General features: G+C 40.2%; 1 protein-coding gene across 2 annotated transcripts; it reads right to left on the bottom strand.

Moving 5' to 3' along the window:
* Window positions 1–1,098: 1,098 nt before the first annotated feature.
* On the bottom strand, window positions 1,099–25,814 carry BNIP3L (BCL2 interacting protein 3 like). Of its 2 annotated transcripts, none has more exons than XM_023216767.3 (6): window positions 24,972–25,814; window positions 16,793–16,976; window positions 12,601–12,673; window positions 6,117–6,220; window positions 5,846–5,995; window positions 1,099–3,859 (listed from the first exon to the last, which is right to left on the bottom strand). In XM_023216767.3, exons 1-6 carry the CDS (start codon window positions 25,066–25,068, stop codon window positions 3,811–3,813), a joined length of 657 nt encoding a protein of 218 aa, XP_023072535.1. In that variant the 5' UTR covers window positions 25,069–25,814; the 3' UTR covers window positions 1,099–3,810. The 2 variants fall into 2 exon arrangements, with proteins under 2 accessions (XP_023072535.1, XP_023072536.1); XM_023216768.3 differs by lacking the exon at window positions 24,972–25,814 and adding an exon at window positions 17,706–17,861.
* Window positions 25,815–26,613: the final 799 nt, after the last annotated feature.

The raw sequence follows: 26,613 nt of genomic DNA, 5'->3' as shown, positions 1-26,613 counted from the left end.
CAGATCCAACTGCCATATTCCAAAGCTTCTCGATTCATCTTACTTCACCACGAAACATGGTCACCTCCTACTTTGGGGGTTCTGTGATACCAACAATATCATTCACTTCGAACTTCCCTTCTGCTCAGCCTTCAAATGTTGGGCTTTCCCGTTATTTGAATAACTTTCTTCCTTGTCCATTGTCCAATCTTTAAACATCATATAAATATATAACGCACGGGTCTGTGTTTTACTTTCACTCCAGACCCTTCTCCTGGGTTATAGTTCTATCTAATAAGTGTCCAATCAGAAGTCCCTCAGACATTTCATGTTCAATGCACTCAAAACTGAAATCATCCCTCTTTGCTCCTACCACCCCATTTCCTCTCCTGTCCTCCTTTAATGGGATCAACCCATGTTTTCAGGCCACACACACACACAAAGGAATACACACGTCTTCCTCTCTAAGTCACCTTCTGACCAGTTTACTTCCGCTTTGTTTCTCATACGTATCCTGGCCCACCACTGCCAACCCCAGGGTGACAGCCCAGGGCAGGCCCTAGCTCCTCACCTAGAGAACTGATTGATCTCCTCTGGTACTCTCTCACCAGGTGGCTTGACACATCTTAAATCACCTCCCTGTTTAAAAGAAGTAAACCCCCAAAGGTATCGCTGATGAAGTGTGACCCCTGGGAGGGCACACACATTTCAATTAGGTTCAATACTAACCTACATTTTTCAGTTTCCTCTGTATCCATCCTGTTTTCTAGGCACATGGAACTTCCAGTTTCTTCTGGATCCACTTTCGCAGGTGTCCCCACCGCCATTCCCATCAGGGCACACTCCGCGTCCCTCTTGTACTTCCTGAGCACTCCCCCCGTGAGCACCCTCCTGCCACCACCTGGAGGCAAACGCTCTGAATGCCACAGTCCCAACGCACTCACAAATGCTCACACTGCGGTGACCGTCCCCACAGAACACCGTTCACACCCTGAGCGCCGTCAGCAACTCCACTGCTGGGGAGCCAGATGACTGGAAGGCTGTGTGCAGGCGAGGAGGCCTCATCGCCCGAAACTCCCAGACAACACATAAGACAGAAAAATGATATACTGACAGGGAAAGTTTTGTGAGAGCTTTAATGGCACAAAATGTTTATAGCTACAAGTTATGCATGTATTGTAAACTGTATATAACGGTACAAAGTGCTAACTAAAATAGATGAAGAATGCATAATCACTTTGGCTCAGTTAATTCCAATAATTTCCACAATGGGTTCATGAAAAAACTTATCTGCCTGGCTGTCTTCAATTCTCATTTTTTAAGAATAGTAAGTATTTTTACTGCAATCACGGGAAGTTGTTGCACTTTCCAATGTGCAAGTTTGTGCAGTTTTGCTCTTGATTCTATTTACAAACATCTTAAGCCAGTTTTCATCAAACATATGAAAAATGAAGCCTGCCTTTTTGTCTCCAAATTGTAAACAGGTGTAAAGCTTTTAAAACATTCATCTCACAACTTCCACTGTTAATTGCTGAATTCTCCTTTCCAATCCACAATGTTTTCGTTCAACACAAATCTGGGGGTAGCAGTAAAACGTCCATCCCGTGTGTTAGGGCTACAGATACACACTACACGCTCTCATAATAAATTCTACTGTGATGATGTACTCATGTTTTAAGCAATTTTCCATAATTTCATTGAGGCTTTAAGAAAAAGGGCAACACTACGTCTATTTTTAACATTGAAAGAAATCATAAATATACCCAGGTTCAATGGCACTACTGAAGAACTGCTGCTGAACGTGGAAAGAGCACAGTGCACTAGCTGTAAGAAGTCACTTTCAGGTAAAGTATAATTTTACTTTCGCCCCGTAATACCAATTGTAATAGAAATTGCACACTGTAGCAGTTCAGCTAGTCAGTTCTCCTAACTTTCCGGCCTTTCCAATTTTATTCAGGCTTTTCAAAAATCAGTGAGCCATCGGATTTACTTTCTTCCCAAAGAAATTCAAATATGAACACTTGAAATAAATAGGTTATAGAAGGCAAATCAAGTGTTACCAGGTTTAAGAGTAAGACAGAAACACAGTCTAATAAAAAGATGTCCAAAATTATTTAGACATCAAATGCTAGAAAGAAAAAAGGAAATGACTTGCAAAACTATTTAGGATATATCATCTTTCTTAAAGATAGCCAGCTATATTCTTGAAAAAAGATAAACATTTTCTTGTTTAATCTGTATGTTATTTTCCACTATAACACATCAATTTTACAAATGTTGATGTGAGAGACAGAGTTAGATAGTTTCTGCAAACTGGCAAACCTGGCTGTCATAGTGTTTTTATTCAAGTTGACCTGATGCACTTTATAGATTGCTAGTTTTAAAATTAACAATGGTTCTCTAAAGAGTCAATATCAATGTCTGTATCATAAACAGTAATTATTTATATATAAAACATGTGGTATCCTTCGGAGTCATACCAGATGTTCTGAAATCCAAGAAAATCTACTAGAGATAACTGGTCATCCTGATGCTTTCTAACAATTTGGTCCTAAAGCTTCACATTTTAGAAATGAACGAACAAGTATATCACTGAAGGAATCTGTTGAGTCTTCTGAACTTCAAGAGTTTTACCATAACTGAAAAGACGGCTACATGAGAAAATGACCAATGCCTGCAGTCGCAGGAATCACCTTGGGAAGACTGTACAGTAAACATTAATCAGTGAGAGATCAGAAGGAAACAAATGGCATCTTTTCAGAACGCTGTCAACTGTTCCCACAACCCAAGTCTGTTTTTCAAGTTGCACAACTGCTTGGAATAACTCTGAAACAATTCTCTTCAGAGTTTAAAGGCTTCAGAGTATAGGTGATGCTTCCTAAAACAAGAAGCCTGTATTAACATCACAAATTGGAATTCATTCCAAAGCCTCTTCTTAGAGAAAAAAAAAAAAAAAAGGAATAAAAAATAAAAAATTTAAAGTCATGAAAAATTCACATGCAGCTAATTAACGTAAAAAATATCAAACACACACAAAAATCTCGAAAAGCAATTTCATATATTTCTAGGCCTGAGACGTTCCTTATCAGAAAGAAAGATTCTACACCATAGAAAAGACAGCATTACAACAGACTAGTATGAAAATCTGCTGATGTATTTCAGTTCTTATCCTATTTCATACCTATCATTATACAGCTTGCCTCCTATAAATTAAAAGGCGCTATTAGGAGGCTTAGACAAAAAAGTGGCTCCAAAGCTGGTTTAAAATAATTTTTTTATTGCCCAGGATATTTTTTTCTTGTGTCTTGCTTATTTTTTTTGTTTTCTTTTTAATAACTATCAACTCAAACTTAGGGAAGCTTGCCTTTGTCTTGGGGGAAAAAAAAAACTAGACAATAAGCTTCTTTGACATCATTTGCTAACCAGATCTCGTTTTAAGAGACAGATGGTAGTTATGTTGCAAGAGTAAAATTTATACCATGAATGATACAGGTCTAGTCTGGTGGTACTAATTAGAGATAATAGCATTGTTGACAAAATTATAATCTGCTGGTGGCATTTGCGGAAAAGAAGCCCTTGCAAATTTCTAAACAACAGTAAACTCTGTTAGGAAATTCTAAAATGTCTTACAGGCCAAAAAGGGTATAAGGTTAGTAAAATGCCTCAACAGAGTTTGAAAAAAATACTGGATTTGAGAGTTACTGGAATTGGATATGTAAAAACAGGGTGGTAGGTTGGGTCATGCTTACAATGGTGTCAAGTTCAAATAAGCTACTGTGACAATACACCACTTCACAGGTCACACGCATTTCCAGGGGCTTTTCCTTTCCCTCAGTAGGTGCTGGCAGAGGGTGTGCTCAGTCGCTTTCCAATATAGATGCTGAAAGGAAGCAGAGGTATCATGTTTCACCTGTTTCAACAGTTCTATACCAGCTTGTCCACAGTCTGAACTCTACTTAACACTCTTCAGTCTTTGTAAAAGGCTCTAAAGGTTTGTGGGCACCGCTCCCCAAACACCATGAAATCATAGCTGACTTTCTTAAAACCAGTCACCAGCCCAGCCAAACTGGTTTTATATGATTCTGTTTACTCTTTAAATTGGGGCTCCACAGCAAAGGGGTAGTGATTAGACAAAGTAAAGCCAGAGAGAACAGATCCCTCCACAGAGTAAATAAAGCAGCCCAACTCCTTCAATATGTTTCTCTTTGGTGGAGAGAAGGTTCTACTGACACAAAAATATAGTAATATGTGAAATTATTTTGGTGCTCTATGTAGGACAAAAAAACAAAAAAACAAAAAAAAAAACCCTTAAAAGCTGTCAGTGCTTTAAAGACAGCACTTACTAATAACTCTTAAGGATTAGGGGCCTTATAATACTTTTTCAGGCCAACCAAGTATTTGGCCTCTTCAACAGCAAAAGCAGAAGGGAAGTTAAGGAAAATATGTAACAAGCTTCACCTCCAGTGCAATTAAAGCAACCAACTTTTTAAACCCTCTTTTTACATTCATCTATAGCAATAGTTATACTTACAGCCCAGACAAACAATCTGAAGATGACTGAAAGAGAGACGGCAAGGTACAGAAACCAACCGCTTAAGGGCAATGAACTGCTGTATAGGTAGCAACGTATTAAACTCCTATACCTGCCCCACATGGACCCCCATGCAGCGGTCACACACTGCTCTTCTGCACAAACCCCTTCTAGGTTGCTGTCTGTGATTACTGTCCTCGCCCTCACAAAAGCAGATCAAGCACCCAAGAGAGACAAGAGGGGCGTGTGGAAAGCTGTATGCAAGTTTCTGAGGTCATGACTGAGCATCTCTCTCCAATATGCTGAGCTCCTTAAAGGGAAGAAAACGATGACCCACCTTCTGTATATCTTATATGAAAACGACCCATTGGGCATGCTTAGAGCACAACATATGTCTTGAAAAAAATTAACAGCTACTGTTTAACTCCTAAAATCTTTCAGAAGTGTAATTCCTCAATTGTTTAAATCAAGGAAAAAAAGCAATTTATTTAAAAGATGTGGCTGAAAAACTAATGAATTACACGTAAATATGAGGTCGATTTTAGCAAAATAAATGAAAATACTACAAAGTTAAAAAAGGAAAAAATGAGCACCAATCAACCTACCAGTTTCATTTAAAAAAACCATTCAATGTAATCATGTATTTTCCCATATGAAAAAAAGTATTTGCATTGACCACAAAATTTACATGTTAAAGATTAGTTTAGTTCAAAAATTACTCAAGATTAAATATTAAACAACAAAACCCAAAAAGAAAAATCAATCACAGAAGAGACCAGTTAAAAATGATCATTTAGGGGATTAATATGAACATCTTTTCTTTTTTTTTTGAGATGGAGTCTTGTTCTATCCCCCAGGCTGGAGTGCAGTGGCATGATCTCTGCTCACTGCAACTTCTGCCTCCCATGTTCAAGCGATTCTCCCGCCTCAGCCTCCCAAGTCGCTGGGACTACAGATGTGCACGACCACGGCCAGCTAATTTTTGTATTTTTAGTAGAGACCGGGTTTCAACATGTTGGCCAGGCTGGCCTCGAACTCCTGGCCTCAGGTCATCCACCCACCGTGGCCTCCCAAAGTGCTGGAATTACAGGCATTAGCCATCACACCAGGCCAAACATCTTATTTTCAAGTAAGAAAAAAAACTTCCACTATTATTAAAAATGCTTATTTGTAGAACAATTGTGTACCCACTTTAATCATTCTTAAGTTAACCTTATTTGCACTGAAACATTAAAAGTAAAGCAGTAAAAACTGCTTTCACATACATTTCTTCAATCCGAAAATAAAATAGGATAAAATGAATGGAAAAAACTTCAAGAGTTGGCCAGTACTTACCCTAGCCCCAAAGCCAAAACATGAGAAAGGAAGAGAGATGGAATGAAGACCTTCAGAAATTCTGCGGAGAAAATACCCCCTTTCTTCATGGCTCCACTTTTCCTCATGCTTAAAGACACAGAACGTTTAGGGTGTCTGAAGTGGAACTCCCTGAGAAAGAAATTCAGAGGCAGATGTCATTTGCTGAAAATATCGCGGGGATTACCATCCATTGCCTATAAGCCGGTGCAGATCAACTGTGTCCACCGACAAGAAACATGTGAGAACTCACTTGGGTGGAATGTTTTCGGGTCTACTGGACCAGTCTGACACCCAGTCCGCACTTTTCTTCAAAGCCTCAACTTCCTTCTCTCCTTCTACAACTTCTTCTTCTGACTGTAAAGAATAATTCAAACTTTAAGAAAAAAAGGAAGACCAATTCCTCCTAATACAAAGACAAGTCTGGACAGGAAATATACCAAACTCGTAAGGTTGCGTCTCAGCAATTTTAGATAAGAAACAAGCTGTTTTTCTAAAAAGTGCTGAAAAATAATCTAAGATCAGAGTATGTAATATCTTCAGAACAACCTGAGTAAGCTTTACTGTTGGGATATCTAAGCACAGCATAGAAACTGGAAAAAGACTGTATTTTGGGATGTAATGCTAACTGAAGTATGAAAAACCTCGATAAGAGTTAAATCTGGGCGATACTTGTAAGGAGGTCCATTATATTATTCTCCTTTGTATGCACTTAAAATTTTTGTAATTAGGCCGGGTGCGGTGGCTCGCGCCTGGAATCCCAGCACTTTGGGAGGCTGAGGCAGGTGGATCACTTGAGGTGAGAAGCTGGAGATCAGCCTGGCCAACACGGTAAAACCCCGTCTTTACTAAAAAAAAAAAACAAAAATTAGCTGGGCATGGTGGTGGGTGCCTGTAATCCCAGCTACTTGGGAGGCTGAGGCAGAAGAATCACTTGAGTTTTGGAGGTGGAGGTTGCAGTGAGCCGAGATCCAGCCACTAGACTCCAGCCTGGGCAATAGGGTGAGATTCTGTCTCGAAAAAAAAATTCATAATTAAAAAAATAAAAGGAAATAAAAGGATATGCTAAAAATAAAATGAGAAGTAAAACAAAAATAAGTGAGAGATGTATGAAGAAATAAATAATAGTATTTACTGAGCACTTAAAGGGGCAAATACTATTCCAAGCATGTTACATGCATTAACTTTTTTTTTTTTTCCTGGAGACAGGGTCTCGTGTGTCACCCAGGCCAGAGTGCAATCATAGCTTACTACAACCTTGAATTCCTGGGCTCAATTAGTTCTACCTTAGCCTCCCAAGTAGCTGGGACTATAGGTGTGTGCCACCACGCCCAGCTAATTTTTGTATTTTTTAAAGAGACAGTGTTTCACTACGTTGCCCAGCCTGGTCTTGAACTCCCAGGCCTAAGGGATCTTCCCTGCCTCAGTCTCCCCAAGTGCTAGGATTACAGGTGTGAAACACTCTGCACCCAGCCACATGCATTAACTTTCACCTTGCAAAAAACAACCCTATAAAAATAGGAATTATTAAAATCCCATTTTACAGATGAGGAGACTGAGACATAGATTAAATAATTTGCCTAAAGTTCCACAACCAGTACATAGCAGGGCCAGTATTCAAACCCAAGAACACTGTATAGAGAGGTCCTACTGTTAAGCACCAGGGTTGACTCTCCGGAAGGAGATTATATTTTTAGGACAAATTGCTATGCAAACATTTTCCAAGGTTTCGAAACTATGTTAGTCAAAAGTTTTTTGGAATAATTCATAATAAGTTGAGTCAGAATTTAACATCTGTCATATCAAATAAAATAAAAAATGTGATTTTAAAAAATTGCTAATGGTAACCTAAAGTTTCAGGCCAAGAACAATTAACATTTCCAATAGCTCCCCTTTTAATAGAACCAAAAGGAGGGGAAAAGTCCTAAAAATATTTATTTATTCAGTTTTATTGATTCAGTATTATTTATTCAGTTTTCTTTTTGAGACGGAGTCTCGCTCTGTCACCCAGGCTGGAGTGCAGTGGCGCGATCTTGGCTCACTGCAACCTCCGCCTCCCGGGTTCTAGCAATTCTCCTGCCTCAGCTTCCAGAGTAGCTGGGATTACAGGCACCTGGCACCACACCTGGCAGATTTTTATATTGTTTGTAGAGAGAGGGTTTCACCATGTTGGCCAGGCTGGTATCGAACTCCTGACCTCAAGTGATACACGCACCTTGGCCTCCCAAAGTGCTGGGATTACAGGCGTGAGCCACCGCGCCTGGCCATATTCAGTTTTAAAGAATGTCCCCTAACCTAAGGGCCTCAAAACTAAGAAGCATTTTGACATTTTATTTTGTTTGACTAGGATTCACTCTTTGACTGAAGCTGTCATTCTTTTCAGTAGGTAGCTAAGAAATGCAGAGTCATGACTCTTTTTTGACAGGTCTAGTTCTCTGTGAAATAGCTACCCCAGGACAGGAGCTTCAGACGGGGCAAAGTAAAACCCCTGTGCGTTGTCTACTGCTCTTGTTAGTACCATTCTTATCTAGTTCTGCTGAACTTGGCAAATTCCGCTGAATGACACAATGTAGCATTTAGGATTAAGCTCTTTCCATTGGCTATTGAGATTACTCAGAATCATGAGTTGGCTCTTTGGAGTAACACTGAAATCATCCCAAATCAAAAACAAAAAACGGTTACAATTTACTTGCAGATCAGTTGTTGTGCACACAATATCTGACTACACTCAACATACTGCAGGTCGTTTCTGTTTAGTTTCCTGCTTTGGCCTCACAGGTCTCTCTTTAAACCTGCTCAAAGATTTAACAAGTTAATATTTCATAATTCCCGACAGAATGAAAACGCAGTAAGATTTTACGCTCTAATTTTTGTTTTCAAGAGGATGGAATTTTCTCAGTTGAGTGAAGCAAAGTTTACCTCTGAACAAGTGTTTTCAAAAGAAAACAAAACAAAAAAGAACTCCAGATAAATTTCTCAACTTATTCTAACACTTTAAAAGTGGTAAGCTTTCCCTATTTACTACCGCTCTGTGCTTCCTTTTATTAGTCTTAAATTTGCCTTCCAAATTTAAGGTTTTTTCAGGTTTTAAACTGCCTTCCAATTCTTAGAATTCCAGAATATGGTAAAAACGTACTTAATCTAATTATGTAAGATTTGTGCTTTTAAAATCAATAATCCTCTCTCTATACCTACATCTATTCAAAGAAGATTCTGGCTGGGCACTGTGGCTCACGCCTGTAATCTCAACACTTAGGGAGGCTGAGGTGGATGGATCACTTGAGGCCAGGAGTTTGAGACGAGCCTGGCCAAGAGGACAAAACCCTGTCTCTACTAAGAATACAAAAATTAGCCAGGCGTCGTGGTGCACACCTGTAATCCCAGCTTCTTGGGCGGCTGAGGCAGTAGAACTGCCTGGAAACAAGAGGTTGCAGTGAGCCAAAGCCACTGCACTCCAGCCTGGGCGACAGAGTGAGGTCTGTCTCAAAAACAAGAAACAAAAACAAAGAAGATTCTGATCATTCTTGCCTGTTCTCTCACATGGAGTTCTTTATTTTCTAATCACTTAAGTTTTCCTTCTCTGGTCCACCTCAAGGTCACTTTGTCCTCTATTAGGGATATTAAGCTGTACACCATGATTCACGTACAGATAAAAATCACAGTTTTACAAGAGAGGAAAAGGAGGACACTTTCCGTTTGGATCATTTTTCAGTAACACTCAACACTGTGCTGGCATTTTTTGGTCCCAGAAACACAATGCAAAAATGTCTTCAATAAATAATCTATATTGCTTCTTGGACTTTTGGCTAAGATCAAGTGAAAAAACAATCTACAGTCTGTTTCCTGATACAAAACTGAGACTCTTGAGAATGATCATCCCAAAAGCAGTTTCATGATCTTTTTCCTAAGTGCACACTGCCTTAGGCGGAAATTCCCCACACCATAACTCAGGAGACATTTTTCAGTTCATTCTCGTGGCTTTGTGAGTTCTCCTGTTAATCGAATCCACTTACTTAGTTCAGTAGAAAGAACAAGGGCCACAGACTGAGACCTGCTTTGAATCCTGGCTCTAACACTGACTTGCTTTGTGATCTTAGATAAGTAATTAGTACAAAGCCTCACTTTTTCCACTTGTCCATGGGGATAATATCACTGCTTTCACTGGATTGAGAACATTAAAAGAGAGGTGGGAGTAGTAACTCATGTCTGTAATTCCAGCACTTTGGGAGGCCGACGTGGGAGGATCATTTGAGGCCAGGAGTTTGAAACCAGCCTGGGCAATATAGCGAGACTCTGTCTATACAAACAAAATAAAAAATTAGCCAGGTGTGGCAGTGTGTTCCTGTAGTCCCAGCTACTAGAGAGGCTGAGGCACAGAAATTGCTTGAGCCAGGAATCGGAGTCTGTAGTGAGCTATAACTGCACCATCGCACTCCAGCCTGGGTGACAAAGCAAGACCCTAAGACACTGTCTCAAAAAAAAAAAAAAAAAAAAAAAAGAAAAAGAAAGAAATTGAGCAACTAGAACATATCTAGTTAATGCTAGTGACTTTCCTTCCTCATCTTAGAAAAGCTTGAAAACGATACATAGTCCTTATAAACACATATAAAAACATTCTATAAGATGAAGTACAATAACAGTCCTTAACCTGTTTTTTTAAGTTTCCTAACCCTCAACTTTCTTCCTATTCAGGAAGAAAATCAATGCTCCCAAATCCTAAATAAATTAATTTTTAAATATTGTTTCTTCCATTAAAAAAAAGGCAATGTAAAAGGTTTTTGAAAGTTTAAACTATACCTACTGACAGCTCCCTTATTAAGTCTTACTCAACTGTTAAAATCTCTCTCATAGGAGTTACTGTCTTTCTAAACTCTTCCCTTGGTTGAAACTGACCGATCTGATTGTCAACATAAAGTACCTCCTCTTGATGACAGCCTATGCTCTCTTAGGGATTTGGTCCTGCGAAGGGATCAACACTGGCAAACCTACCAAAGGCCAAAAACCTGACATTTTCTTTCCTGAATTTCAAAAATTCCTTTAGAATTCCAGGACAGATGCATTCGGCTCTAGAATTCCGTGTAAATTCAATATTCAGTTAAGCCTAATTGCACATCTGCAACTCTGTGAGCCAGGAAAGCACTTACCAAAGTGCTTCATAGAGTTATTAAGTTCCTAAGGGAAAAATGTATGCAGAGAAGAGGAAGAAAGTCTAAGGTCAAATAAGCTTGGGAAACATTTGGTTTAATTAAACCCATTTCTTTCTTTTTTTTTTTTTAAGAGACAGAGTCTTGCTGTGTTGACCAGGCTGGACTCAAAACTCCTGGGGCTCAAGGGATCCTCCCGCCTCCACCTCCCAAGTAGCTGAGACTCAGGCAAGTGCCACCATGTCCAGCTTAAACTATAATCATTTCTTTACTGCAGAAACTGGTCAGAACTACTCATGCGACTACTAGGGTGAGAGTGTGGGGGAGCCTAGGGCTGCATTACTTTCCATTTACTTGACTTCAGGACTATCTTACAGAAATTCCCTTTGAAGAAACATTCTTGAAAACACATTTTGGGAAATGCTAATCTAAACTTTAAGCTTTCTGTATAAAAGATGATATGGATTGAAGAAATCCTCCTCAGGAAAGACCATAGCAAAGAATTTGATTTCTCTCTTGGATTCCTTGGTACGCTTTCTGCTATAGAGACTTTGTATGCTTTCTTCTATATCAGCTATCACTTACTGCATGTGGCCAAACTGACATACATAAGCCTGCAACTCAAATGCTCCAGTCAGATCATCTTACTACATGACAGCCTGCTATTGTGAGCTTCTCTACAGTAAAAAGCTCATCATCATAAAATAAATTCATGCTGAATCCATAGATTTTCGACATTTCAGAGGAAAGCAAAAATAGAGCATAGTAAAGTATGGAGGAACTCTGTGGCCTTCAGAAACAGAAAGAATACTGGGTGGATACACAGAATATTTCTAGTGCTCAGGACACAGCATATTGAAAACCCTACAAAACAAGGTTTTAGTTGCAACTCATTCAAAGGTTCATTCAATATCTTTCAAGCACCCTAAATACAGGAGAAAAAGAAAATGGTTCCCATCCTCAAGAATTTGTACTCTAACGACACTTTCAGGTGATCTTACATATCAATAAAGTTAAAGGCTGGCCACGAGTATTCTAAATCATTAGCAAAAATTATATACTTACCATATTTTAAGTTTTATAACACAAACATTTGTAAGATTTTAATACTATATCCCTGTTTCCAACATTGTGAATTCCTAGTAAACAATATTTATCTTCAAGGAATCTTGCATAATTTAGATAAATTTTATGTCTACCTCTTGAAATTTATCTCAAAAGTCACTGCTTTGATTTCAGATGCATAAAAAAAAAGTCTTCATGTCTAGTTCTTCATCTTCATTTATTCTGTGGTCTTAAAGCATCTATCTCAGTTTTTTCTACTTATAAGCTCAAGAAACTAGCCTGGAGTATTGGCATGATTCATTATGGGCAAGAATTTTCCAATTCTTTTAGAGAGACAAGGCCCCAAATCCTTAATTGTAAAGGAGTGCAACATGAACTATACCATCCTAAATAAATTCCAAAATCAGAAATTCAGTAATAGCTTCAAAAACTATTCCTAAAAGTCTTCATGTTCTTTATTTTAGCAAAATATACTTACAGAATTTCCATCTTTCTGGTTTACTGTAAATCAGAATCCCCCCCACACACCTGAGAGCTATGGTCCCTGCTGGTGTGCATTTCCACATCAAACATGATCTGCCCATCTTCTTGTGGCGAAGGGCTAGAAGAGAAGGAATTTAGCTATCAGTTTTAATTCTCACTTTGTCAAATGACTTAGTCTCTACTAGAAATTAGAAAATTAAAAGTTACAGCAGTATGGCTTTGAAAAAGCAAATTAGAAAATATATCATAATCCCATACAAGAAAAATGTATGTGATATTAAATGGCTAAATGAAATTGAGCATTCTTACTCCCAAAATGTTCTGTACTTTTTCAGTAGTAATAAATTCCTTCAAAATGATACATTTGCAAAGGAAATACTACCTACAGACACAAACTGTCACATTTTCTTATATTTACTCTTTTGTCCATTAAAGGTAAAAAAATCTTCAAATTCAGGAACTTTAGTTCAGAGTTCTTTTTCTCAAAGTTCCCTCATCACTAAATAATTCACCAGTAGTTCTCAAAGTGCATAAGGTAGTTCTCAAAGATGCTTTCAGACGGTCTTTGAGGTTAAAGTTCCTTTCTTAATACTGGTAGGATTTATTTGCCTTTTTCATTCTCATTCTCCCATGTGTACAATGGAGTTTTCTGAAGGCTACATGATGTGTGATAGTAAAACAGAATGCAAGCGTGGATGAGAACTAGTTGTTTTGTATTAAGCTGGGTGTTAGCGATCTGTAAACGTGTAAAACAATGCCACACTATTCTTATTAACTTGGAGGGTTTATAGAAAATAGGTACTTTCACTAAAAAAAAGTTACTTATGTTAAAATGTATTATTTTTGAATATGTATTTTCTCAGCTTTAATTTCTAATATAGTAAATATCAAAATATATGAACCCACAAACAAGTCCTTTGGGGTCCCTAATGATTTTTAGGAATATAAAGGTATGCTGGGCGCCGTGGCTCAAGCCTGTAATCCCAGCACTTTGGGAGGCCAAGACGGGTGGATCACAAGGTCAGGAGATCGAGACCATCCTGGCTAACACGGTGAAACCCCGTCTCTACTAAAAAATACAAAAAACTAGCCGGGCGAGGTGGCGGGCGCCTGTAGTCCCAGCTACTCGGGAGGCTGAGGCAGGAGAATGGCATGAACCCCGGAGGCGGAGCTTGTAGTGAGCTGAGATCCGGCCACTGCACTCCAGCCTGGGCGACAGAGCGAGACTTCGTCTCAAAAAAAAAAAAAACAGGAATGTAAAGGTATATAATGACCGAAAACTTTGAGAACCACTATTTTACTTATTTCAGAAATACTTGCTATGAGATATTTCAGAGTGAATTATATAAGCTTATATATTAATATAAAACGTTTATAATTGCATAAAATACATTCTTAGAACTGTAAAAATTTACAAATAGGTTTTTAGACAAAAACAACACGGTCACAAACTGCACTTGACGCAAGAGATGAACAGAATATGCTAAGCTAATTTCTCAGCTTTATCAATGATTCCTTGTGTAAAAACTGAAAGTCACTGGGGATCCTTCACTACATACACAAACCCTCCCCCAAAATCTAAAATAGAAATAAAAAATATTTGAGGCTTAACTTGCTGAAAGGAATATATATTAACTATAAAAGTTATCAAGAGTATGTATACAATGTTAATTAATTAATGTACAGAAATGTTGGTGAGACTGAGTCAGAAATAAGATTGTCAGAAATTTATCTGACAGATGAGGCCAGTCTTTTAGACTGGTATAACTGACATAGGAGATTCTTAAATGGGGACAGGAAAAGAGAAAAGCTGGTTCTGCATCAAACAAACGACATATATATTTAGGAAATTTTTGTCTTGAACTAGCACAGGAGTCAACCAGAACTGGGCACTCCTGGTGGCCTCAGTTTACTATCTTGGTGCTCATAACACTGTTGGGTTCACAGCTACACATCCGGTTAAGGGTCAGCCTTACACAGCCTTGACCAGGTCAAGGAAGTCAGGGTGACAAAGTCAAGAATCATCGCTCTGCTTCCATATGCTTCTTCACACTGGCACCAACCTCTTCTCTAAACTGTTTATTTCCTCCTAACAATTTGGAATGCATTAGAGCTTCACCCATGGCACATATTAGAATTGGCTGGGGAGCTTTTAAAATATTGTGATGTCTCTACCCTGCCCCTGTCAACCAAAATGAGAAGTTCTTGAGATGCAGTCCGTGTGCTGGCATTTTTAAAAGCTCCTGGGTGAATCTAGTGTGCCGTCAAGGTGAAAACCCCTGTGACAGGATGGAAGGCAAAGCAGAACACACTGGGGTTCCCAGCTAACAATCCTTGCAGCAACACAAATATTTCTATGCAATAATTTTTAAGTTGAAAATATACATAAATCAGCTCTAGGACTGATACCCAACAACCCCAAAACTTTTCCCCCTACAAAAAACACTTCCCAGTGACTTTTCAAATACAGAGACGCATGGCAATTCAAATGACGTGAGTTTTGAAGACACTCCTCAATGGTAAAGCGTGTTAGTCGGATATCCCAGAAGAGTACTGTTGCACACTCAAGTTCTAGGCGTTCTCTGAAAGATGACCACTAATCTAGGGCCTGGAGATACATAAGATGAGGGGTAGGAAAGTGTTCAAAAGCACTTGCCATGCCTCCTTCTCACATGCTTTAGCAACTTAAACTGAAACATGATCATGGGAGGGTGAAGGCATATTCAGTCACATATAAAACTGCACCATAAATGAAATAAGATGAACAGACAGGTAAGCAGGTGACTTTTCTCTGCTCATTGACAGCACCATGTGAACAACTGGCTCATGGACACCATGGTACCAATGATCAAGGCCCACACACGAACTTAGAGTGAAAGCCTTGTTGACAGGCCATAACAAGCAGAAAACTTGAGAAACCCATCAGCGAGTTCCATAATATAAATACAAATCTTCATTCGGAAAGACAGACTAATGCTGTAGCTACTAGAATCAAGGGCAAGCTGTTCAGAAGAGAGCCATCTGTTCTGGTTCCGCTTATGACAAGAGCCATCCCAGGCTCTAAGAAACACAGGGAGAAGTAAGGGATGACACGGGGGTGGCGGGGGTGCACAGTGTGCCACAGAGCCAACAAGCCAGTGCCCCCGCTGCCTTGGCAACATGAGTGGATCATAAGCCACTCAGGAAGCTGGACGTGATTTAACTCATTTCTCCTTTTTTTCACTTCTTCTGATAAGTAATAATATGTGCAATATACACAATTTTTAGAAAATACAAAAATGTTAAGAAGATAAATATCCATACTGCATTCCTAAAGATAGTCACTGTTTACATTTCCTTAATCTGCTTCCTGTGTGTTTGTATTTTCTAAATGGTTAACATCAGTTAACAACTACCCAGAAGGTCATCCAGTGACCCATAATGCTAACAGTGTAGCTGTCACTGAAACAAGAATTTTTTAAACGTCATTTAATATCTAGCCCTTTTGGGAAAAAACCAGAAAAGTTTATACTAAAAAATAATGACCTGGTTTCATTCCACACACATATCTCACTGTAATCTTACTCTTTCACCATAAGCAGTCCTTAATCCATGGAATGAGTTTCTTCAGGTCAAACCCAGAAAAATGAGGTCTGAAACAAAACATCCTCTGAGAAAGCAGAAGAGCCTTCAAAACTATCTTCACAGACCTTGGTTGGTGCTTCCAACTGTGCAAATATTGCTATAACGTGCAACGACCTGCAGGTCCTATGAGTCAAACATTTACTGTCTATTATGTGCCAGCACCATTACTGTGAAGCTAATGGAAATGAAACATGGCTCCTGCCCTTTGAAACGTCAAGATCTAGAAGGGAAGACAGACATATACAGAGGTAACTAATTCAAGGCAGTCTGTGATCTGTAAAACAGGGATACAAAGGAAAATGGGGGACAACTATATTAATTCTATAAATTAGCATTTACGCCACTGAATTTTTAAACCGATAAACTGCTAAAAACAATATAATCTGGGTAAGAAAAATGACAATCTGGGGAAAACCAGTGGGCACTGAAGCATCTGTCAATTAGCTGTCTCATATAAACACAATATATATCTGTGCAATATATATTACACTGCAATGTATCAGAAGGCATATTTTGCTAAGTGAAGATTTAGGCAAATAAATTTTTCCTAGAGAGAATGAGCCCTATAACCCATTCGTTTCTTGAATTCCACCAAAACATGGGTCTCACTTACCTGTCACAGTGAGAACTGCCTCTTGAACTACTCTGTCCTGATTCATGTTGTGCATCCAGTAGAATCTTCTCCATGTCTCCATTGTGGATGGAGGATGAGGACGGTACGTGTTCCAGCCCCCCATTTTTCCCATTGCCATTATCATTGCCATTGCTGCTGCTCATGGGGAGCTCCACCCAGGAACCTGTTGGACAAGTCAGATAAGTTAACCACAGCAGAACTGAAATCTGTCATGTGCACACAGATGTGAACGTGGTGAATCCAGATAAGAATTCTGACTCTTCTCAAACCAAAGGCAAAAGTATTCTGAAGAAAATAAGTAAGAATAAAAGTCTAAAGATCTATATAGTTCTGTTCCTGAAATAGCTCATGCCATCAACTGAGAAGCAGCTCGAACTCTAAAACATCTCAGAAAATGTGTTTTCCAGTCAATATTCTCTCTGGGTAAATCTTAGTTTATGATAACACTTTACTGAAAACTCTGAGGTTGCTTTTCAAAAAAAAAAAAAATTGCTACTTTTAGGCTACTTACCTTTAATATTTTAGTTGGTGTATATATACACACACACTTTCTTCATAGTCTACCTAAGCTACTCAGCTGTATCTCCTCCAGAAATGAAATAAATACATCACTTACAAATTTCATAAAAGGTCATCTAAGTAAGTTAGCAACTATATCCTACTTAGTGCAAACAACTGAGAAATTCCTAGATAGGGAACCTAAATCCAATAGCAAAAATTTCAATTTGTACACAAATCAGGAGCATAAAATTAATGCGGCTGGTTAACTAAATCAGGTGATAATGCTAAAAATTCAGAAAAAAGCTTTAGCTCTATCTCACTGATTAGTTTCTTCATTTCCTTTATATCTCATGCTTTCTAGTCTTTCTCCTTTTTCATACACTAAACATACCTTGTGAACTTGTATTTTTTCTCTCCTCTCCCACGAGTTTCCACTTTCTAGGGTTTTCATTAAACCCTGTTGATGTGGGGGCAGAAACAACCGCCCATCAGCTATAGGCAAACACGAAAAGTTTTCTTGGACACAAAGTTGAAGGGGTGGAGCCACAGAAAAAGGGGATGTGCCACTGGTAATTCTGCATAGGTCTTGAAAATATTTACTGGTCCAATGAGTTTGCTAAACATATTAAGGTGCTTTCATTTTAATGAGAGTTGAGGCCAGGTACAGTGGCTCACACATGTAATCCCAGCACTTTGGAAGGCTGAGGCACCAGGATTGCTTGAGTCCAGGAGTTTGACACTAGCCTGAGCAACATGGCAAGACCCTGTCTCTACAAAAGAATAGTAAGTAAGTAAATAAATAAATAGTTAACAGTAGCCAATAAACTAACTTCACAGTAAAAAGAGATAGTAGCATATTTTGTTCATAATTTCCATTTCTTACAATAAATTTTGTTTTAGAAAATGTAACCAAGTGGCTTGGTGGGGTCATCCCTCTAAACTCCCAACAGAAGTGTTAGAGAGTTCCAGGGATGAACAAGGAGTTCCGTCAGTACGTTGAAGTAAAATCCTCAAAACTGGCTCAGACTCTAAAATGCACTCTAAACGTGGCGATGGCTACACCAGTTCCAGAGTGAATTCAACATCGCCCTCACAAGAAAGAAAACTCCAAGGCAGACGTAGCTGGGAATCTGACCCCATCACTTCCTGTCTACCTTTGTGACCTGAGCTTCAGCTTCCTCATTTGTAAACAGAGATAATAATAACACCGGGATGCTGTGAGGATTTAGTAGTATCAAGTGCTGGTAAATGGAAGATGCTCAGTTATACACTAGAATTTACATTTATAAGTCCTTAGAACACTTTTCTTTCCGTTTGAAGCAGCCTCAGTGGCTACCATCATCCCATAATCACCACCAATTCCTTAGGACTCTGCTGCCAAATGACAGCTGTACATCTCAATGGCCTCGTTCTATACACACATAAAATGGATGCAGACTAAAGATAACTCAAAATGGATTAACAAATACAACTAGCAAAGCTAAGAGAGATCTAACATTGAAGATAATTTATCTAGAGTGCCTCTGGAGTGTATAAGAAATATGCCAAAAGCATCCCTAAATTTAGAGCTCTGTAAAATATTTCAACTGGAGAGAAAGGGGGTGGGGGAGATAATATGTATATAAAAACAGTTTTTTTCTGACTCTCACTGTTTCTAGGATTTTCAAACTTATTTTTAAACCAATGGAACCAGTTCTTCTTGTATAGAAACCTAATGTGTACAATAGTAACAAACAAAAACCCAGAGCTGCTCTGACAGAAGCACAGCTAAGGAACCAGGAGTTCCAGATGGGTCTCTGTGGAAGCCAGTCTTCCCTAAAATACAATTAATGTTCACTTGAAGTAGCTGATCAAAGAGAAAAAAGGGTGTAACAAACAGTATCAGGTTTTCCGTTCCTTACTTTTGTCTTTCTTTTGAGAGACTCTTGCATTGTCACCCAGGTTGGAGCACAGTGGCAAAATCACAGCTCACTGCAGCCTTGATTCCTGGGCCCAAGCAATCTTCCCACCTCGGTCTCCCAAGAAGTTGGGACTATAGGGCACATACCACCATGCCCAACTTACTTACTTACTTACTTTTGTTTGTTTGTTTATTTATTTATTTATTTATTTATTTATTTATTTATTTATTTAGTAGAGATGGGGTCTCCCTACATTGCCCAGGTTGGTCTCAAACTCCTGGGTTTCAGCAATCCTCCCACCTCAGCCTCCCAAAGTGCTGGGCTTACAGGTATGAGCCACTGCTCCCAGCCTGGTTTTTACTTTTTTGAAGGACTTTCAAATCAATGTCTGGATCCTATTTTCTTCATTAAAAACACGTAAGTAATCATAATCTAATATATACTTTAGGAACTTGAAAGAGACATACCTAGAACAGCTTAGAAAAAGTGATCTGTGCTGTGGCCTCCACACCCTGTAGCATAACTGAAAGCACTTCTACTTAAGGCAGACAATTTGTACTTGGCATACACTGGTATAGTTTGGTCAGGGGCTGAGACTGAAGCCAGGCTCCCACTCTCAGTTACAGCTGTTACCCTCGCACAGGGTACTTAACCTCTTTGTGCCTCAGTTTTCTCATCTATAAAACAGAGATAATAATTGTATCTACCTCGAAGACTTTGTTAGGAGGATTAAATGAATAAAGCACCCAGAACAATGAGAAAGGGCCTTAAGAACGTTTTAGCTACTATAACTATATTCTGTATCATAGAAAAACCATTCCTTACTGGAAAAATGTGTTCCTAGAAAACATAAACATCAGTACATATAATTAAAAATTAACATCTCTCCCAACCTCCCATTCCTTCTCCCAAAGGAGCCACTTTTCACAGTTTCACATGGAGACTTGCAGAGTTTTTTCCAATGAAATATAGGTCCGTTTTTGCTTTTGTTTTTATAAAGAAATGGAACTGTACCATACACACACACTGACATATTCTGTAAGTCGTTTTTCAGACGTCTTCCCTATCAATATATACTGACATTCATTATTTCGAACAACTGCATTGCATCTCATCTTTTATAAAGATATACCATACTTTAACCATTATCTAAATGGCGATGGTTAACCACTACTCAGATGGTTGTTTCTAATACTTTGTTATTACAATCAGGGCTTCAGTGAACATTCTGGAGAATAATGTGACAATATGTATTAACAGCCTTAAAAGGGCAGATTTCCTTTAACTCAGTAATTCTCTTTCAAAAATATTATCTATGGAAATACATAGTGGGTGCAGAGAGTTATGTACATAGGCATTAATTAAGAGGCTACATATTAATCTTTTGAGTAACATACAAAAAAACAAATATGTCTTCCTCAATAGATGAAAAACACATCCGTTTCCCATCACCTGATTTGTTCCTGATTTACAGCCTCAGAATTTCTTAGTGTTCTAACTCTACCAATCCTCACAAAGTCCCTTTTTACTTGCAAAGGAAACAAGGCTAGATAAGACGTTTGTGCTGTCCAAGCAACACAAAGTAGAAAACAACCACAGAGTGAATTCTCTTCCTAATAATCAAGCTTGAAAACTAAAAGCTGGAAAGCTTTCTCTATTATTTAAAAGACTTTACAAATTAAGAGCTGTTCCTTATGCCAATCTGTACATAATATGCAATGACATGAGGTATTTTCTGGTTTGGGTTTATTGGGAATGACTAAGAGATTCAGAGAAACTTCTGTGAATGCTTCTCCATTCTCTAATATAATAGATCGTGAAGGGTAGTCCAATAATTGTGATTATACTCATTGCTGTATGTTGCATAATCTTTACAGTTTTATAATCACTAGTTCAACCCTCTTGCAAGAAGAAGAGGAGAGGAGCTTTGGGACAAGAGGAGGAGAGAATGAAGAGTATTTCTCCTCATTTTTTTCCCCCTAACTTTTAAAGGCCCACATGTAACTCTTTTCAAATTTCATCATATTTACATTCTTTCCTCAAAGCTTTTCACTCATTATTGAAAGGAATCCAGACCAGGCCAACAAGAGTCACTGGCATTCTTCTTAAATTAAAAAAAAAAAAAAAAAAAAAAAGTTGGTCTTTTTGCAGAAGTATGTATTTACACACAAGTTACATAGGTATTCAAAACATTATGAGGCAGTGACAATCCATGAAGGCCTTAACAGCACTCTTCATAACAGGAAAGCAAGGACATCGTGCTTGAAGACGTTTCTATTTAAAAAAAAAAAAGTTTGTGACCAGCTTGGGCAACAAAGAGAAACTCCATTTCTACAAAAAATAAGTTAGCCAGTGACCAGCCTGGGCAATGAGGTGAAACTCCAACTCTACAAGAAATAAAATAATTAGCTGGGTGTGGGGGTGTGTACCTGCAGTCCTAGCTACTTAAGAGGCTGAGGCAGGAGCATCACTTGAGCCCAGGAGGTCGAAGCTGCCATGAGCTATGACTGCATCACTGCACTCTAGTTTGGGTGACAGAGCAAGACCATGTCTCCAAAAAACAAACAAACAAAAAAAATTGAAAAGAAAAAAAGGCTATAATTCTCGATAACAAGAATTACACTACGACTTATACTACTACTTTGATTTTCCTTATTCGACCAATTAAATCTTATTCAAATGTTCTTAAGGAATTTGATAGTTTTCTTAACAACAAAACAAACTGGACAACATCCTTTTGACTTGGAAGGAGTTTGGGTATTTGCCCTGTAATTTTTAATGAAAGTGAACAGTCTCTCCACAGCGGTAAAGTTAAAAAAAAAAAAAAATCACAGAAATACTTCATTATTCAAATATTACAATAATTTGCTATTGAAACTCTGCTTTGACCCCTGAACCAAAGATAAAAAATCCCAAACCCAAGAAAATCTGTACATTTTATCTGTTTTTCAGTTGTGCAACTTTACCCAACAAAGTCCTTCAACTTATCAGCAATTTGGATAGTACTAGGCGCCTGAATAAATTGTTTTGCCCAATGCCCAAAAATCACTTCAAAGAATCAATGAGGCTTCTTGTTTTGTTCAGTGCAGTGTTGTGTAATGAGCTAAAAAAACGAACACAATTAACAGGAAAGAGGGGAGTAATTAAATATGGCATTATCTAAAAGCTTTTCAGAAAGCTTACCCTATCCCACGTAAAATACTTTCTATCTAGAAGATTTCCCAAAGCAACATTTTGATATCCCATGCAGGCTGAGAGTACTTCCACCTCTGTAAGAGCTGATGTCAACCAAGCAGGAACCGACTGGCCAAAGACATCAAACTCCTCATAGGTCTGTCAGACTCCAAGATAAACAATGACATATGGCTCAGCCTTTTTTTTTTTTTTTTTTGAGACAGAGTCTCGTTCTGTCACCCAGGCTGGAGTGCAGTGGCCCGATCTCGGCTCACTGCAACCTCTGCCTCCCGGATTCAAGCGATTCTCCTGCCTCAGCCTCCTGAGTAGCTGGGATTACAGACGCCCGACAAGCCAGCTAAATTTTTGTATTTTCAGTAGAGAGAGGGTTGGTCTCTCACTATGTTGGCCAGGCTGGTCTCGAATTCCTGACCTCAAGTGATCCACCCGCTTCGGCCTCCCAAAGTGCTGGGATGACAAGTATGAGCCACTGCGCCCTGCTTGGCTCAGCCCTTATTGTTGTTGTTGTTACAGGGTCAAAGGAAGATGAAAATCCCTTAGATTTCAGTGAAATCATGTACACCTACCAAGTATCTTCACTCATAAGAAAACTGCACAAGAAACAGAATACTAAAAAGAAACAGAAAGGTGGGCCACCTTTGTGAATTAGGTAGAATAACACACTGACAAAATAAGACACACAGACCAGCAGGAGGTTCCGGACCACTGGAAAGAAGTCCTGAAAAGAGGCCGGGTGCGACGGCTCAAGCCTGTAATTCCAGCACTTTGGGAGGCCCAGGCGGGCTAATCACGTGAGGTCAGGAGTTTGAGACCAGCCTGGCCAACATGGTGAGAGACCAACCCCCTCACTACTAAAAATACAAAAATTAGCCTGGGTTGGTGTCGGGCGCCTGTAATCCCAACTACATGGCGAAACTTCGTCTCCACTAAAAATACAAAAATTAGCAGGGCGGGTGGCAGGCACCTGTAGTCCCACCTACTCAGGAGGCTGAGGCAGAAGGATCGCTTGAATCTGGGAGGTAGAGGTTGTAGACAGAGCGAGACTCCATCTCAAAAAAAAAAAAAAAAAGCCCTGAAAAGAGCAGTAGACAGGCTGAACATGAGAACCTCCGCTTTGCTCCCAGCCAGTTGTGAACTTGGACCAGGCTCTTTACTATAGACTTGTTTCTCTACAGGTAAACAACAGGAGGCAGTTAGCTAGCTCTGAAGTTTCTTCCCATTCTAAAATCTAAGACAGTATGCTAAACATGGGCAAATAACTTAAAATTGCATAGGAATATGTGATACGAATAACGTTTAATGACTCGTACATTCATCCTAATTTACTGTGGTAAATAACATAACCATCTTACATTCTGGAATATAGGACACTTAAAGGTTTTGGGAATTAACCCATCAAAACCTGGAGCAGCAGCATCCGTCTTAAAATCTCCAAACTCCGTCGCTACCTGGTGAGGGCTGAAACTCTCTTCCCTAGAATAATCTTCAGGCCACGCTGGAATCTTCCCTCTTAGGAAAGATATTGCATGACCTTTAAGCATCCAAGCGGTTTTGAAAAGCCTTCATCTGGCCATATGCTCGCTGCCCCCATTACCTCTTTCCCAAGAGTTGAATGAAAGAAAGGTTAGGCAAGAACCCTTCCAAGAAAGCTCCCGGTTCTCACGACCAGGAACAATCTGAGGACAAGATGTCTGGGCAGCGGAATGTTATGAAAAGACCCTGGCCTGGGTTGTCCATCAGCCTTGCCCATTAACTTCCAACTGCCCGAGTGCGTTTTTAATTCCGTTTCTTTAAATGCATGGCCCCACACTCCCTGACGTGTGCAGTCCTGGGTGGTTCAGGAGGCTGCTCTCAGGTTTACTGGGCGCACAACCTCATCGCTTAAAAAAAAAAAAAAATCACTTGAGCAACTTCGAGAAAGCTAATAAAAAAATAAAAAAAGGAAAAAGGAGAAGCAAGGCACAGCCTCTCACCCCACATGTGACTGAAGCCACCCCTAGACCAGCAAATGAATTTTCCTGACAAACATGTGGCAACAAAGGAATGCTCGTTGGGGGCTCCGGAGCCCGCCAGACGCTGCCCGCCCGTGGGCCCCGCACACCTGATCCCCGACACGTCCCGCGGCAGCCTCCCGCCCCGCCCCGCTCCCGCGCGTCCATCCCCCGGCGTCCCCGCCGCACGTCCCCATTCCGGCCCACGTCCCCTCCGCGGCCCGCTCCGCCCACCCGGCCTCCCCGCCCCCCAGGCCCGCCCCCGCCCCGCCCGGCTCCGCTGCAGGGGACCACCCACAGCACCAGGGGAATCCGCGCTACCCGCGTCGCTCCCGGACCGCGAACCCAAACGGCCCCCGGCCCAAGACCCCAGGAGGCAACAGAGAGGCCCGGAGCAAGGCAGGCGCCCCTCCTCCTGACAGGTGACGGGAGCTGTCAGTCACCCGGACATCCCCGGCCTGGGCCAATGAGCTGCCTTCTCCTCCCGCCTCCCGCGCCGCGCCGGTGGCGGCGGCCGGGGCGGCTCCTCCTCCCCCATCCCCTTCACCAAGCCCTCGGCCCCGCACTCACTGTTGAGGCCGGCCGGCTGCGGCAGAGACTGGCCACTTTCCTCGCAGTTGTTGTTGTTGTTGTGCAGGGGAGGCGGCGGCTCGACTAGGTGGGACATCGTCGGACAGCTGGCAGGGCTCGGGCAGCAGCAGGACCGTCTCAGGCTCTCAGGCAGCAACACAACAAGCCGAGTCCCCCGCCCCCTTTTCTGCGCCTGCGCTGTCCCTCCCCTGCCCCTGACGTCAGGGCCCGCCCAGGCCACGTGACGACAACACAACAAGCGACCTGACGGGGCAGGGGCGTTCCCCTGCGGGTCTCGGACGTGGAGACGCGCGAGTCAGGCTGACGCGCGCGCCAGGAACGACCTCTTGCGTGTGACTTGGGATGACCAGATGGGATGAGTGATGCCAGTGGCACTGGGAGAGAGGATGAGAAGAAGCGGAATGAGGAAGTGCGCTCCTGTGTTAGTGCCCGTGCCTCCTCTCACACAGGCTTCACACTGCTTCATCCAGCCCTGCGGCATGCATCTGTTTTCTACCTCTTAGGACTCACTTCTGCAATAAGTGTCTTGGGGACACAAAGGAAGCCCCAAAGCCAAGTGCTTCCACGTGTAAACTCCAAATAAAGCTGCTGAAACATCAACCCTCCATACGGGAAACAAGGGAAGGCCGCCCCCAAATTTAATTGTTACAGAATTTTTAAAATGTCGATTACAAACACACCATCATTGTAAAAAAGAAAGAAGAATGGGAAAGAAAGAAAAAAGAAAAAGAAAATTCGGGAAAAACAGAAGAAAGCAATCACTCAAATCCCATCGACTAATCGATTTCTGGGACATGACGTGGGAAGCCGTTTATCCTGTACGTGGATGACATTTAACTATTTTCCTGAGCACACCTCCTACTTCACGTCTCCATGTCTTTGCCCTGTCTCCTTGGTTTGATTTATGAGTCACATATGTTTCTCTCAGTCTCTGACTTGTCTTTTAATTTTTTTTTCACTGTGTAGAAGCGTAAGGTTTTCATGTAATCAGATTTATCATTCTTAAATGACTTGGGGAGACTTTCGCACCAAGATTATTAATCTATAATTCCCCTATAACTTTTTCTAATTTTCTTATAGGCTTAAATTTACATTTAGAGCTCTAATCCATCTGAAATTTATTTTCCATATGCTGTAAATGATTTAAATTCAATTATTCTCAATTTTGTAGCCCATTGACCCAATAATATTAATTTTAAGCCATCCTTTCTACCCTGATTTGAAATTGTACCTTTGTCACTCTCTGAATGCCCACAAAATTGTGAGTCTGTTTCAGGGCTATCTACAATACCTCTGTTAGATAACTATTGAAGTTTCTCTTCATTTGTCTTTTTCAGATGTTGATGACTAGTTACTCTTCAGATGAGCTTAAAAATGGACTTGTCCAAGATTGACCATGTGTTGGTAATTATTGAAGCTATGTAATACATTAAAGTATTCTTCTAATTTTTTAATATATTTGAAAAATTCCATGCTGAAAGATTTTTTCTAAGGATTGATTTGTCAAATCCCTTTGCAAATTATTTTAAGATTTTGGTGGCTGGGCGCGGTGGCTCAAGCCTGTAATCCCAGCACTTTGGGAGGCCGAGGCGGGCGGATCACAAGGTCAGGAGATCGAGAC

This window comes from Piliocolobus tephrosceles, chromosome 7 (genome assembly GCF_002776525.5).
Source record: "Piliocolobus tephrosceles isolate RC106 chromosome 7, ASM277652v3, whole genome shotgun sequence".
Taxonomy (NCBI): domain Eukaryota; kingdom Metazoa; phylum Chordata; class Mammalia; order Primates; family Cercopithecidae; genus Piliocolobus; species Piliocolobus tephrosceles.
This window is presented reverse-complemented; position numbering and strand designations above follow the sequence as displayed.

Bases quoted from the DNA above. Each gene is read 5' to 3' on its own strand.
- BNIP3L (XM_023216767.3), bottom strand. From the start codon at position 25,068: ATGTCCCACCTAGTCGAGCCGCCGCCTCCCCTGCACAACAACAACAAC. The intron at 16,977-24,971 runs GTGAGTGCGGGG...CTTGTCCAACAG, and splicing joins GCAGCCGGCCGGCCTCAACA to GTTCCTGGGTGGAGCTCCCC. The intron at 12,674-16,792 runs GTAAGTGAGACC...CTTCTCTTCTAG, and splicing joins GGCAGTTCTCACTGTGACAG to CCCTTCGCCACAAGAAGATG.